We start from the raw sequence: 13,738 nt of genomic DNA, 5'->3' as shown, positions 1-13,738 counted from the left end.
AACAACCTGTGATCTGCACGCCAATCGATAAAAGAGACCAAAGGAAACTCCGTGTATGTATGGCAAATCGATGTTTAAACGGTTCATTTTAATTCCAAAACACTTGATATTTACAGTACGTTTAGAGGCAGAAAAAAAATCAAAGGGCAGAGTGAGGGTAAAAGAGAGAGATAACTAAAGGTGAGTGAATGGCCTTCGACGCAAAACCCCTGGAGTAGTGCTCAGGGCGCAAGCTGGAGGGAGAGACCTACATCTGACCTCGCTGAGATGGAAGCGTAGCTCCTGACAGGCTGACCCACGCCTTTCGAGAATTAATTTGGGCCTGAACTCTACGTGAACCGAGGCCAGGGAGAGCGGGTTGGTAGGACGAAGCTGTTCGAAGCAGGGTCCGGGGCAAACCTATCCTCCTGTGCAAATATTGAGGCAGTCCGTCAGAGGGTCGGGGGATGAAATAGAACTGTCAAGTCCGCGTAAACTTTGGGGAAGAGGTGAGGCCACGAGAGAGAGCGCGAGGAAAAAAAATGTTTGGCAAACTCGTTTCCTCAGTGTTCGAGGAACAAAAAAAAACTCGAATCCCTCCGACCCCCTCCGCTCTTTCTCCACACCTCTTGTCAACACCTTCCAACTCGTTCTTCGAACCTTTCACCGGCGCTTACCCTCGCGCACTCACCTGCCTCGCGCCACATGTGTTTCGGATGTGACACAAAATAAGGGCCCGCTAGGCTTTAATTAGATGTCTAATTTTGAAAAGTATCTCTCAGGAGGACTTTGCGCGTACGCGTGTCTGTGTGCTCGCGTGTATGCTCGCTGCATGAGATTCTTTCAGGCTGAACTCATCGGGTAACCCCCTGACTCCTGTTTTTACTCACATAACTCACTCCGAGCCCAGGATGACGGGGTTTCTTTTGTGTTGATGGAGGATTTGGATTCGGTGAGATGTGAAGGCGTGACCGCGAGCGTCGAATTAAACTACGAGTATATCAGTGACAACCAATTATACGGTACCCATTAATAAGGAGACGAAGAGCCCGTACCTGTTCTAAAGTATCCACCTCGCGCACTGCTGAGACGCAAGTCTCAAAACTTACATAGGCCTGGAAACCCAGCCTTTTTAGTCTGTTAGGCCTATCTTTCTAAGATAAGCAAAGATACAAAGTAAATTGCAGTAATAGAAGCCAATAATATGCCAATTATTAGACTTAATATTTTCGTCGATACCAGAATACGTTGTCTATTGTCAAAAAGAGTTTATTATTATTATTATTATTATTATTATTATTATTATTATTATTATTATTATTATTATTAACAATAAAAACTACGTTGCCGTTGCCACATTCTATTAGTTACTATGGCTCTTTACAATAAAAGGAAGCGAATGTATTGGTCAGTATTGTCAGAAGGAGTTAGCCTGAAGTTAACGGTGACCTCTATTTAAACCCACGACTGTATGCATAGGCTACTTTGCGTTTAAATGTAGTCAAGGGATGTTGTCCGCGGGGAATGGCGGCTTGATCAAAGCACGTTTTGGGGGGTACAGGACAAACGCCCTGAACAGCGTGACTGAAATCCACACCAACTGCGATAGCAGATGGTCAAGAAAGCCTTTTCTTGGTGATTCAGAGGTCCCAGAGTTATGATTTAGTTATTTAGCCCACTCTGTGTTGGCTGTGGACATCCATAATGTATACAAACTATAATAGTAATATATATGGCGTTGATTTGAAATATGGACGTAAGATTTATTTGTCTTAACTAACAACAATAACCTTGGGTGGTATCACTTGTTATTGCAGAATTAGAATGAGTATTTCACCTATATCTGGTCCAAAGATATCTTGCATATTTTAAGAGGTATTAATGAGAAATTTTGACTTCTCTATTTACTATTTGTATTTAGTATATGTATGTGCATATATGTCTAAAATCTAAACCATACCGGATTTACTACTTACAACATATGCCCAGTAACTAGTTGTAGGCTTTTTTTTTTGTTCTGGTTTTTTTTTTTTTTTTTTTTTAGCAGCCTGCACGTTATTTCTTTTACTTTAAATCATAACAGGTTTGCTACAGTTACTGTGTGAGCCAACTTGTGTGAGTTTGTTTACATGTTTAGAGATCCCAGAGGCGTCCTGAGGTAAAAAGGTCAGCACTAGCCACCCAGGACGCTTAGCAACATTCTTTGTGCGTCTGTATAAACTGGTGGTCGCGTTTTCAGTTCCTATAAGTAAATTGTGCTTTAATACAGCCAATTAGCTATTTTCACGGTATGAAACCAGATGCCCTGGACATAAGTGAATGTGCATAAATGTCAACCTACAAAAAATTAAAGCATAATAACTTTGAATATCTAGAGATAAAATAAGATGGAATAAACACGTGAGCTCACCAAAAGCTGTTGTACCAACTTAGTAAAATATGTTTATTATTATTATCTGAGGTAGATACAAAGTTGAAATAAGTCTTTTGTGGAGTCATACAGACATAAACTCATAAAACTCAGTCAGCCTGTTTTTGCACAGTGAAAATAAAAAATATATACCACTTTCTAAAAATGTTTTGATCTTAAAAAGTACATGATAACCCTGTATTTTTCCTAAAAGAACACTACAACTCCCCAAAAAAGTTTAGCCGGGACAAGTAGAAATACTGAACACTTGTATATAAAAATCCTTAATTGTTCCTACCTTAAACTTTATGATTAACATTGCAAATTAAACACTGAAACGTTAGAAGAACAACATGGAGATGAAATCGTTCCCAGACTACACGTTGGAGGTGCACCATAGGTGTGAAGGCCTATACCCTGTAACCGTGTAACAGTGCAAATGGTGACCCGTTATGACATGGCTGGCATACTCATCTCAACACAATTCTCAAACATACATCTAAATTAGAGAATAACATTATAATAGCACTGTGAAACTAATCAATTTGCCAAAGAGGCTCCCTGCATGTGAAAGGTCCACTTAAACATTCTAAAAGTGCATTGCCAACATAGGCATCCACGTAGGAAGTCCTGGATTATTTTATTAGAAATTCTGCATTGGAGAATCAGGTTTGCCTCAAAAATTATATATGTTCTCAGGTCCTTGCTGTAGGAACCACAGCTCAACTTTATAAAACGTACAAGTCCCATTGCATTACAGAAAATGTCTGCTTGGGCACATTTTGAAATGCTTCTTGAATGTGATTTTAAATTAAAAAAAATTATCGATTTAGTGCCTTTATTTGCAATTATTTCATTCGTCAAGTCTCGGGGCTTGGGGACGCTCCTGGGGATGTTGATGTGGAATGATCCGAATTCTCCTCAGAGTCTTTGGACGTGGTGGAGGACGCGGGGGCGAGTCCCTCTTTTTCACGCTTCTTCTGTTTCATTCGGCGGTTCTGGAACCAAATCTTCACTTGAGTTTCGTTCAGTTCCAGCGTAGCAGCAATTTCTACTCGCCGTGCTCGTGTAAGATATTTGCTGAAGTGAAACTCCTTTTCGAGCTCCGTAAGTTGTTTAGTGGTGAAGTTTGTACGGATTGTGTTTTGTGGACCCAGGCCGAACTCGGCCACTTTTGCTGTGGGAAAGAAACAGAAAAAGAGTTATAACAGGTAAACGCCATAAGATCATTTACATTAGCATTAAGGCTGTAAGTAACAATCAAAGTAAAAAAGTACTGTGGCTATCTAAAAGATTACCATGCGTGCACACACATACACACACTTAGGCGAGGTCGTTTGGGTAGCTATAAAGAGGCGACATTTTAACTGACGTAAATTATTCGTGCTGACAAAGTCTCGATAACATCTCTATGGTTTCCATGTTTACTTATGTTATTCACAGCAGTGCACATCCTTGCACTTGATATATGTAATTCAGTATTCCCCTAAGATTATTTTATGACTACCCTATTTGTACAGTAAGTCAAAATGGTGATCCCCATACTTTAGAGGTGGTGTTTTAAATCGATGTCAGGCAGCCTTGGATGAGAAAGAAAGTCTAATACAATGGAGGCCAACATAAACGAATGTATCACAGCGTGAGCAGGGACAAGCTAAAGATAACAAAGTTGGGACGCTTCCTATGGCGTAAGAAAGCATGTCTGTTCGGTGCATTAGCGGGTTGACGGCCAGAGAACGTAGGGGAGGCAAACAGCTTCCCACAAATCGCGTCTGGTTTGAGATAGCGCTCCGACCCGGAGTGGACCATATATGGATCAAAGATACGAAAAGAAAAAAAAAGCTTTCTCTTTTCCATTTTCACGAGACTGCCCCTCCTAAGCTGGCCCAATGTCAGCAAATTCGAGATATTAACAATGTGCAATACGGCTCGCATGACGAAGAGTTCTGAGTGAACTAGGCATTAATTCGTTTTCAGCGATTGCAATCTCTGTTATCACAAGGGAACAAATGAAAGTTAACCCTACCGGTTTTAGGAGGGTTCCTTTTGACTTTCATCCAGTCGAAGGTCTTCCCTGGGATCTGGTCGGAACCAGTCTCCTTCTCCTGGCACGATGATAGGTCTGCGTATGTGCCCTGACTGAAGAGTCGCTGGTGGTCCTGGCCCTCGCAACCGTGATGTTGATATGGCGCCGCGGGAACTGCACTTTGCGCTCCGCCGTATGCACCAGCCAAGGAACCGTAGTTAGGCCCCACATTTGGCGCACCGAAGCCAGCAGATTGATAATACATTCCGTCCTGATCATGGTTCATAAAATATTGTTGATGAACATAGTCCGGGTTGGCAGTAGCCTGCGTTCCATAGCCTGTGTTTCCGGTGCCACCGTAAGAAAGGCCCATGCCACTGTGATGGGTTTGGTGCTGGTGATGCGCATAGCCTCCGCTCTGGTGCTGATGTTGTGCCGTCGCTGGCGATGCACTCCCACCTACGTAAAGTCGTCCATCACCGTTATAGCTGTCACTTGCTTGACCGGACTGGAAGGGCCCCGAGAAAGCCTGATCCAAATGATGGTATCCAGACTTTGGCGAGTACGTGTTCGTCCCTCGGTTACAAATTGTGTACTCCAAAAAAGAGTTCATTCTGGAACTGTCCATGCGCAGTTGATGTCAAAGGGGAAACCTGTAAATTTGCGATTGCCAATCGTGCAACCTCGCAGCAGTATGTCATGGAGAAAAGGGAAAATGCTTACCTCCAGAGTATTTGCCCGTTCTTCCCTATAACACATCTTTACCTCAGCTGCTGGTCACGTGAGTCGTTCACGGCGCCAATGGTGAGGGGACCTCCAGAAGTTTGTCAGCGCACGGCGACCATCCATCACGCGCTTGACATTTGCATGACAAAGCCACTTCAATCAAACTGGCCCATCAATCTGATAACAGCACGAATATGTCAAACCCTGCATGAAAGGCTCTCCCGAAAGAGAGAAAAAGAAATGAAGAAGGGGAGTTACAAATGTTCTTTTGAGCTTTTTAACCCTTCTTTTTCCGACTTTTCGTTTAGGTATCCTAAACATATGTATTTAGATATGTTACTTATGATGGGTTACTTACGAGTTTAAGGTGTTAATTTTACTGAATTATCTGTAAGCTAAAGAACAGTGTCTTGCGTAATGCCATTTTCCCCCCTTGTCTGCACACACGGTTAATACATAGTCCAGTATCTGTATTCTGGTTTCAAATTCGTTTAACACTTGAATTGGAAGTGACGCCATCGTGTCAGAACGGTTCTGAGTCTTACTTGGACCATTTAATCGAATCACTGGACTGATCTGTTACTAAAACGAGGTTAGGCCGACAGCAAGCCTTCTGTTGAATCCGGACCCAACAGGAAAGGAACATCAACGGGCTTCTCCCACGTAGGGTCACCATAACTATGAGTTCATTTTTACAAGATACAAGAATGAGGATGATGTCTGGTGAATGATCTGAAAGCTCTTTATTCTGCTGACAAATACTGAAACGACGAGACTATTGCACGTTTTCAGCAGATAAATCAAACCGGTATATCTCTTAGTCTTTCACACTTCGGCGCGTTCATCCACATTTCGGATTACCTGACATGCGTTGGCGGAAGACACGGGGAAAAATAACGATAGAGCTGCAGCTAATTATTAATGGGGATGACAATAGTCTAGCAAATCTTCCTGTTCATAAAACAGCCCACGCGCAAAGAAGGGGGCAGAAGGATCTCGAATATATTTGTTCTTTGGTACATGGAAAGACAAGAGCGAGTAACAATATGACGCCCACAGTAATTTGTTACTTGTCAGGGTGTTTACTGTCGTCTCGCATCTCCAGTGAAGGGATGGTCGCGCGGGCAAAAGTTCAGAGCTTGTTAGCCAGTCTATTTGAACTGGTGCTATTTTCTTTCTCTCGAGTGTTTAACGGTTTCATCCACCTCCACTCACATTTACCCGTCGGCCACAAGCATGTCAGTGTGCATTCGTACAGCAGTAAACAACGGAGGCACATCCACCAAATCCTTACTGTTACTTTTCTGCCTCTGTACGACTGTTGTTGTCCAGGACAATAATAATAATAATAAATTAATCATACACTACATCAACTATAAAGAGTAAATAAAAACGAACCACCACTGTTTATACTATGAAACGCATTGCATTATAGACTTCTGTAACAAAAAGGTAAACAATTCTTTGGTCAAATATAGGAAGTGTTTTCATTGACTGCTGGCTGTCACCTGGTTTTCAGCTAGACAAGTCTAAAGTACTGGCTTCTGATCAGTGAAAAGACCCACTGATGAACCCGGCCATTAACAGACATAAAATGCCACAAAACAGTATAACTTAAAATAAATATATCCAAATACAGGGCTGAAGATGTTTTAAAGGGTTTTTCTGGTGGGCTTTCTTTACATCAATATCGTGACAGTGAACTGAATCAGTGTGGCGGTTTTATTTAAATAGCATCAAGATTTTTTCTATAGTTAAGAACCATATTACATAAAAGTTATGATGCTGTTATATGAGCCATAGCCCGTACTATATAGTTATATGACGCAAATAGGCCTGACTGTTTTTTAATACTGCGCAACGTTGTGTGATTGGATTGCAGAATAGCTTACATTTCATGGGCTAATAATGGGATTACACCATCTAAAAAGGCTTAACGAATGAATATGTAATCTTCACTAACGAAAACTCTTTTGGTAGGCCTGTGCCATCTGGACCAATCAGGAATAGCCAGGCCGTGATGTAGCTATTTGTAGCTAGCACGATGTTGCGCATTTTTATCCACCTAGTGGTGTAAATTAAATGGTACAACAGCGTCTCGACAACGCGCGTGCGTACACACGGCGCGCACTCTTGCGGTTTTCTTTCCTCAGTTGACTGCTAGCTTTAGTTATCCTTATGCTGTAAAGCGAGAGGAATTAAAGCTAGAATTTATATATAGTTCATTTTACCTGATTGGCTTAATACTTGCATCACAATGTTTTTCTGGCATTCTCTGTCAGGTCATATCGAAGAACATCCAATTCGCTATTAGAAGCACTGTGATCGATGTTATGAACGCTTACTGCCTAGAGACATTAGAACAAAAATATTCCAAAGACATATTTTGTCAGTCATCCTTACCCAAGATTCTCTCACAAGCTTGAACATGTACAATAGTGTCGTTTTCACTCTTTCTTTTTATGCCCTAAGGAGAACTGTGTAGTGTCCAAATTGGCAAGAGGCCTATGAAGTTTGTCGGGGCAATTTCAGATTTTTCATTTGTATTTTGTTTTCCTTTGTCAGAAGACAAGAGTGAGTATGGCATGAAAACTACAATGCACTCTGAATATGGCATAACAAATATGCATTTTAATGTTAGCTCTTCATTTGAGAACTGTCCAAGTAACTATTGGACAATCCCAAAACTATTGGAATCCAATTTGATGGATGAAAAAAGTCATTTATTTAAAACCTTAATATATGTTTTATTTTTTAAAAGCCCCTTGGATGAGTTTCTGCAACTGGTTTAATGCTGTCATTGTCTTGTACGACAACTGCATAACAAGCTGGAATTTGGTAAGACACATAATATAATACACTCTGTCAGACTGCAGCCTGTCCTGTTGTGTTTTTGATAGAGCAGAAATGGTTGAAACAGCAGTGGCATTGGCTCTGAGCCTGTTAACAGAAACCCTGGTGAACAAAAACCTAATGTGGATACATGCTTGCACTGTAGGAGTGTTTATCAAACAAGTTCTATGTCATGTGAAAGGTTGAATGTGCATAATCACACGTTTTCATCTAGATCAGTGCATCCTTGGTACATGAAGACACATCCATCCTAATGTGACCACAACTATAACAAACCTCCTTGTCCATAAAATCAGCTTAACATCAGATCAAATATGGGAAAACCAGACAAGTCATCAAGTACACTTAAATATGTACATATTACATGCTATATTTCCTTATTATTTCACAAAAACATTTTTATCCCCAGAAACATTCTGAAAGAACTAGTTGACAAGACACATGATGTAATTCATAATGAAATCACTTCATGGTTAGCTCTTGAATACACTCACATGGTTTATTTATTCTAGCACAACAGTCAAGACTGTCTAGGGAGAAGACAGGCAGATGTGTGTGTGTGGGGGAGTGTTCAGCTCACAGCTTGTGGGCAAGTGTTCGGCAGTGTCCAGTTTGTTTCGGGTTAATGACAACCTAGCATTGAATCCTTGTTTCTCTTTTCCTCTCTCTTTCAACTGCCAATCATTGACCCAGTGACAACACTTCTCAGGAACATAATACAGACATTTCTAGAACAGCATAACACATTCCCCTGTCCATTTGAAGTAGATTCATGCCATCTCACATCACCTCACTAAGCATCATATCCATATGACTTGTATGTTGACTGTAATGTCTCAGCTTGCTGGAAATGCTTCCCACTCACTGGTTTTCCCAGTGGACGCTTTCCACCAAAGCCTAATAAGCTAACACCTGCCATTGACTTAAAAATGAACTAAAGTCATTTGAACTTGGCAATTCTGTAAGCAATGGTAATATTTGCCCCAATCATTGTAAATACAGATGTTTTAAAATGTACACCTAATGCATTGTGATAGCCACTGTAAGTACCAAGTAAACTGAATGCATATTTCACAATGTTAGGCTTATTAATATTAAGCTAATACCTACTGACTGGACATACTGTATGATATTCACATTTTGTACTTGCAATTCAAGTTCACATTTGCTATACACCAGAACCTTCAATCAATAAAACAATATTGCCAAAAAACAAATCACACCTCTTTGTTATGTTACTTCAACTTTTCAGTGATCACTACATGTGCTGAAAACTGAACAGTCTTGTCCTCACCTCATCTATTCACCTGTACAGGTTGCTATACCTGCCAGTCACTTATATGCAAATAAGATGCAAACACAGTGCAAAGGTGTGTTGTCGTTTCAGGTGGCTGAGCAGCGAAGTGGTGGCAGGCCATGCGTGACTGAATCTGGAGTGCTTTAGCCAGATATGGACACCCACATTTTCATACACGCAAAGATTTCTCAGTCATGCGGAAACACCGTGGAACCAGAGCACTTCCTGTGTAGGCTCCTCATATTCTGAAAAACTCCCTCACCAGTTTCTTAGTCTGGGTTTCTTGTGTCCTCAGTGCCTCTATCATAGAAGGTCCAGATTGATTCTCAGATAAATCTCAACCATGGTGTAGTGCACTCAGGCAAAAATGCTTTCTTATATAGAGCTCCCTCTCTCTTCTACCGTTCTGTGCTTTTGTCTAGACTTGCTGCTCGGGCAGAGTAGAGCTGAATTGAGGCCCTTTTTTCTTTAAAGGATGAGCTTGCAAAAACTGTGGCAAAGGACAATTTCCCCTATCACAGGCATCTGTGTTCTTATTTACCCACTGCCGTGTTATGGTGGTTTTATTATAGTAGGTTAGGTTGTTGCAGCCGAAAGTAAATATTTTATCTGTTAAATCTCAGTTTGTTTTCACGGGGCAGATTATGTACTCGGAACCATCATTTTCCACATGGTTTATGGTTTTGCATTAAATATCTAATTTGCTTAAACTTTAGCTGCACTCCAAAGTTGTGTTGGCTTTACCGACTCTGTTTGGTGCCCAATGACGGAAGTTAATCTCTTCACTGGATGCTTAATATGAACACGAGTCCATTTACTTGCTACTCCACCACATTCCTGACACATTTTAACTTTATAAATAAACACATATGATGTTTTAGGTTCATTTTCCATGCATATCATTAATATGCATGAAATAAGATCACTCTGGTTAAATATGTAATTGTGTTATATAGAAAAAATATATAAATTATATAATTTATATTTAAATTATATAAAATATATTGAAATTGTGTTAATATTGATGTTAAAACTAGTAACAGCAAAACATAGCAGAAGGGCTCTTAGTTTACATGCATACAGAATATATTGACCTAGAAACATTGTTCAAAGTATACTTATATTCTTTAAATGTGTAAATCGAAGGCAATTTACTGCAAGCTATATTTCATTGGGAAAGTATCCTACTGGACTTTGATATTTAGATCATGGATTCTCCTCATTGACCCTGTTCCTAGCTTTCAGCAGGTCACATGATATACTGTACGGCATTCATTACCACTTTACCGTATATGGGGCCGGTCTTACAGGAAAGTGGAATGCGATAGGCCCTTTCTGAGTAGATGATCTTCTGTTCTGCTTTTTAGCGCACGGACAATTACATTAAGCTTTTGAGTAGTGTTTTCCCTTCAAAGCAAAGGATGCATGCATACATGCATGCATGAACGCGTAGATCCATGATTTCTGCTATGGGTAACTGCAATGGGTAAAATGGACAACATGTAAAATATATATGTATAAAGGTATATATGTACCTAGCTAGTAAAGATTTGAAGGTTAACTTATGTCTTAGCTTGATTGTGAAAGTGTTGACTGAATGCTTGAATAAAGTGGACTGGTTAGAACAACAGGTTTTGTAGCATCAGTCCAGAATAGAAAGTACTGCAATATGATTGGTCAGAGGGAACTCCAGTGGACAGGATACAGCACAGAGATACAGTACAGAGATCCAGCACGAGCTCAAATTGATATGTTACAGTGACCTTTGATATCACCTTTGGGAGATACTTTTGGTTAGAGGGTAAATGGGTAAATTCCAGGTGAAGGCAGAATATTTTAACTGTCTTCATACGGTTTAGTTTTCAGCTGTTTTCACCTACACTGCCATTTCTCACATAATGGTTCATACTGTGACTCAGATAGGAGGGACTTACATACTTGTCCCTTTACATTGTCATTAATGATATAAAATAAGCACAAATTCGAATGAACCACTAAATTCTAATGGCCCACTGAACTTTAAAGAACGATTGCATTCAAATGAACCTCTTGCAAGAGATTTCCAAGTATTTGCCCTTACTATATAAGCTGCAACATTAATTAAATGGCAACTTGGGAACAATATTTTTCCTCAATTGACATTTAGCACAAGCAGGCTATACGGCTTCAAGAATGGCTGCAAGATACAAATACTGCTATTCGTGTGTACACAGCAAACTAACTTGGGTAATAGATGTGTTTGGCTTGCCTGTGTCATTGCCTATATGTCTGGACCTGTGCAGATACAGTGACCTTGGCCTCCCTTTGGTGTATCCCATCTAATTTCCTATCCATTTCAATTTGACTAAATGGTGCACCTTGCTTCATTTCTCTTGTACACATTGTCAATCCCACACAAGACTAGTCTAAATTAGCAGTGTAGGAAGTAGCAGGCGTTGTGCTAAGTAACTTAGTTTTGATGATAACCAGGTTTTATTGGTTTTGTATTTTATTCACTTACCTAATCTGTGGGGGTCACCACATTTGTGATTATTAGCAACATGCACTAAAATTCACTAATCTCCTAATATTACCTAACACTGTCATGATAAAAGTCGTTATCCAACAACAATGCAGATGTATTAAACTCTCTGTTAGCATTGTCAGTATGTAGCTAACAGAAACATTATTTCCAAAACCAATTAAAGTGCTTATTTAAGTTTTCAGTTGGTCTTAATATTTATTTAGCATCTGTGCCTTTAATGGACTCTAGCTCCAGGTGAACCCAGGGCCCAGAGCACCTGTTCAGGGCCTGAGAGTGCAGGTTACTGCATGGGCAGCCATTATGGTTCAGCCCGCATGCCAACTCTTCTGTTATGTGGGAACGCTGTGACGTCTATGATTATCCATAACCAATAACTAAGTGACCATCCTTGGTACTTTAGGTCACCCTAATGCTCAGAAACCTTCTAGGAAAATACACTTGGGAAAAAACACCCATCTTGTATCCAAGAGTCGTTCCTCTATTTATTATGTCCACCTCTCTTTTAGATGCATTTTACAAGTGTGCAGTTACTGACTTGAGCCCATATATTACAGCGTAGTGTCAGCCGTCCCTTCCACTCTGGTAATCACTGGTCAGGTTCTGGCCTCAGGACCACGGCTGTCCAGTTACTTTCTGGACTGGCTGAGCGTTCTTAATACAGCAGTGACACTGACATGATTGTGGGTGTTTTGCTGGTCCGAGTGTGTCAGACACAACATCGTTCTTACATGTGTCAGTGTCACTACTGCACCCAGAGTGGTCAGCCAACAAAAATGTCCACTTAACAACTCATGGTCAAAAAGTTACCACTGGTGACTAGTTGTGGAATGGCTCAAACAGCCTGTGCCTTGCCAAAGAGGAGCTATACTCTCTAAATGTACATCTACAAAGTGTGCATCTAGACACACACGGTACTGAAAAGTAAGTATTTGTAATGAAGTGGGTAGTGAGAGTACATAGATTAAAATATGTTCTTAAATAAAACATGTTGTTTAACCTTTTACAAAAGCTTAGTGCTAACTTTGTTAGCTATAGGTTTTATTACATGTAAAATTCTGCTTAACATTTCTGTGCCATATTGATATAATGTTTAATACTTTTTTTACGTTGTTCGTTTTCAAAGCAGTTAACTGAATAGGTCTGTGCCTTAATTCATTTATTTAGGACTGTGTCTACTATTTCAGGCTCAGTCATTACACAGGATGCACTTTAGTGAAGAGTAACATTTTCTCTCATGATGAAATCCCCATCCCACTGAATGGCTGCTTATTTTAGACAGCACCTTCCCAGAAGAGGAAGCAAAATACAGAAAGTAAATAAACCGTCTTCTTATTATGGCAAAGCGAGACTGAGTAGGCATTCCACTGATAGACCTGGAAGAGTTGGCAGTACACCAAGACGAGCTCAGAAGCAGAGATAGAGATCAGCATGGCACCACACCTCAGATTGCTGCCTTACAAGAGGAAATGTGCCCTGCAGGCATTTAAATATTCACCAGACACGAAGGACTCGGAGCAAGCTGGAAATTGTTGATCTTGTTCTGAGATGGCAATATGTGAAGCTTTGTGTCTTCCTCATCTCAAGTCTACAAAAGTAGATATGCAGTCGATGTTTGGACTGAGAGAGAATGAGCCCTCCTAATGGTATCAGGAAACTTGAGGGGGGCATTGGGGGGGGGTTGGGGTTATATCAGCCAGAAGCTGCACCCAGACATGGGACAGGGGAGGGGCAGCTGGCAGAATCAGGCAAGATTCAGAATGGCTGAATTTTGAAAAAACAAAACAAAACATTTTAATTGATCGGTCTATCTGGTTCTCTGTCTGTACAGATGTCTTTCTTTCAGCCCATGATGTTGTGTTGTAGGTAAATGTGATCATCAGTCTCCTCCCCTCACCTTTACACAACTGTATCATCTGAAACGTC

At 40.5% G+C, this 13,738-nt stretch overlaps 1 protein-coding gene across 2 annotated transcripts; it reads right to left on the bottom strand.

Annotated features, from left to right (window-relative positions):
* Positions 1-2,409: 2,409 nt before the first annotated feature.
* hoxb1a (homeobox B1a) lies at positions 2,410-10,198 on the bottom strand. Of its 2 annotated transcripts, XM_076996914.1 has the most exons (3): positions 5,139-10,198; positions 4,416-5,035; positions 2,410-3,566 (listed from the first exon to the last, which is right to left on the bottom strand). In XM_076996914.1, the coding sequence occupies exons 2-3, from the start codon at positions 5,026-5,028 to the stop codon at positions 3,250-3,252; spliced, it is 930 nt and encodes a 309-aa protein (XP_076853029.1). In that variant the 5' UTR covers positions 5,029-5,035; positions 5,139-10,198; the 3' UTR covers positions 2,410-3,249. The 2 variants fall into 2 exon arrangements, with proteins under 2 accessions (XP_076853029.1, XP_076853028.1); XM_076996913.1 differs by having other exon boundaries at positions 4,416-10,197.
* Positions 10,199-13,738: the final 3,540 nt, after the last annotated feature.

The sequence above is a fragment of the Brachyhypopomus gauderio genome, chromosome 2 (assembly GCF_052324685.1).
Source record: "Brachyhypopomus gauderio isolate BG-103 chromosome 2, BGAUD_0.2, whole genome shotgun sequence".
In the NCBI taxonomy this organism is placed as follows: domain Eukaryota; kingdom Metazoa; phylum Chordata; class Actinopteri; order Gymnotiformes; family Hypopomidae; genus Brachyhypopomus; species Brachyhypopomus gauderio.
The sequence above is the reverse complement of the archived record's forward strand: the minus strand, read 5'-3'. Positions and strand labels throughout refer to the sequence as shown.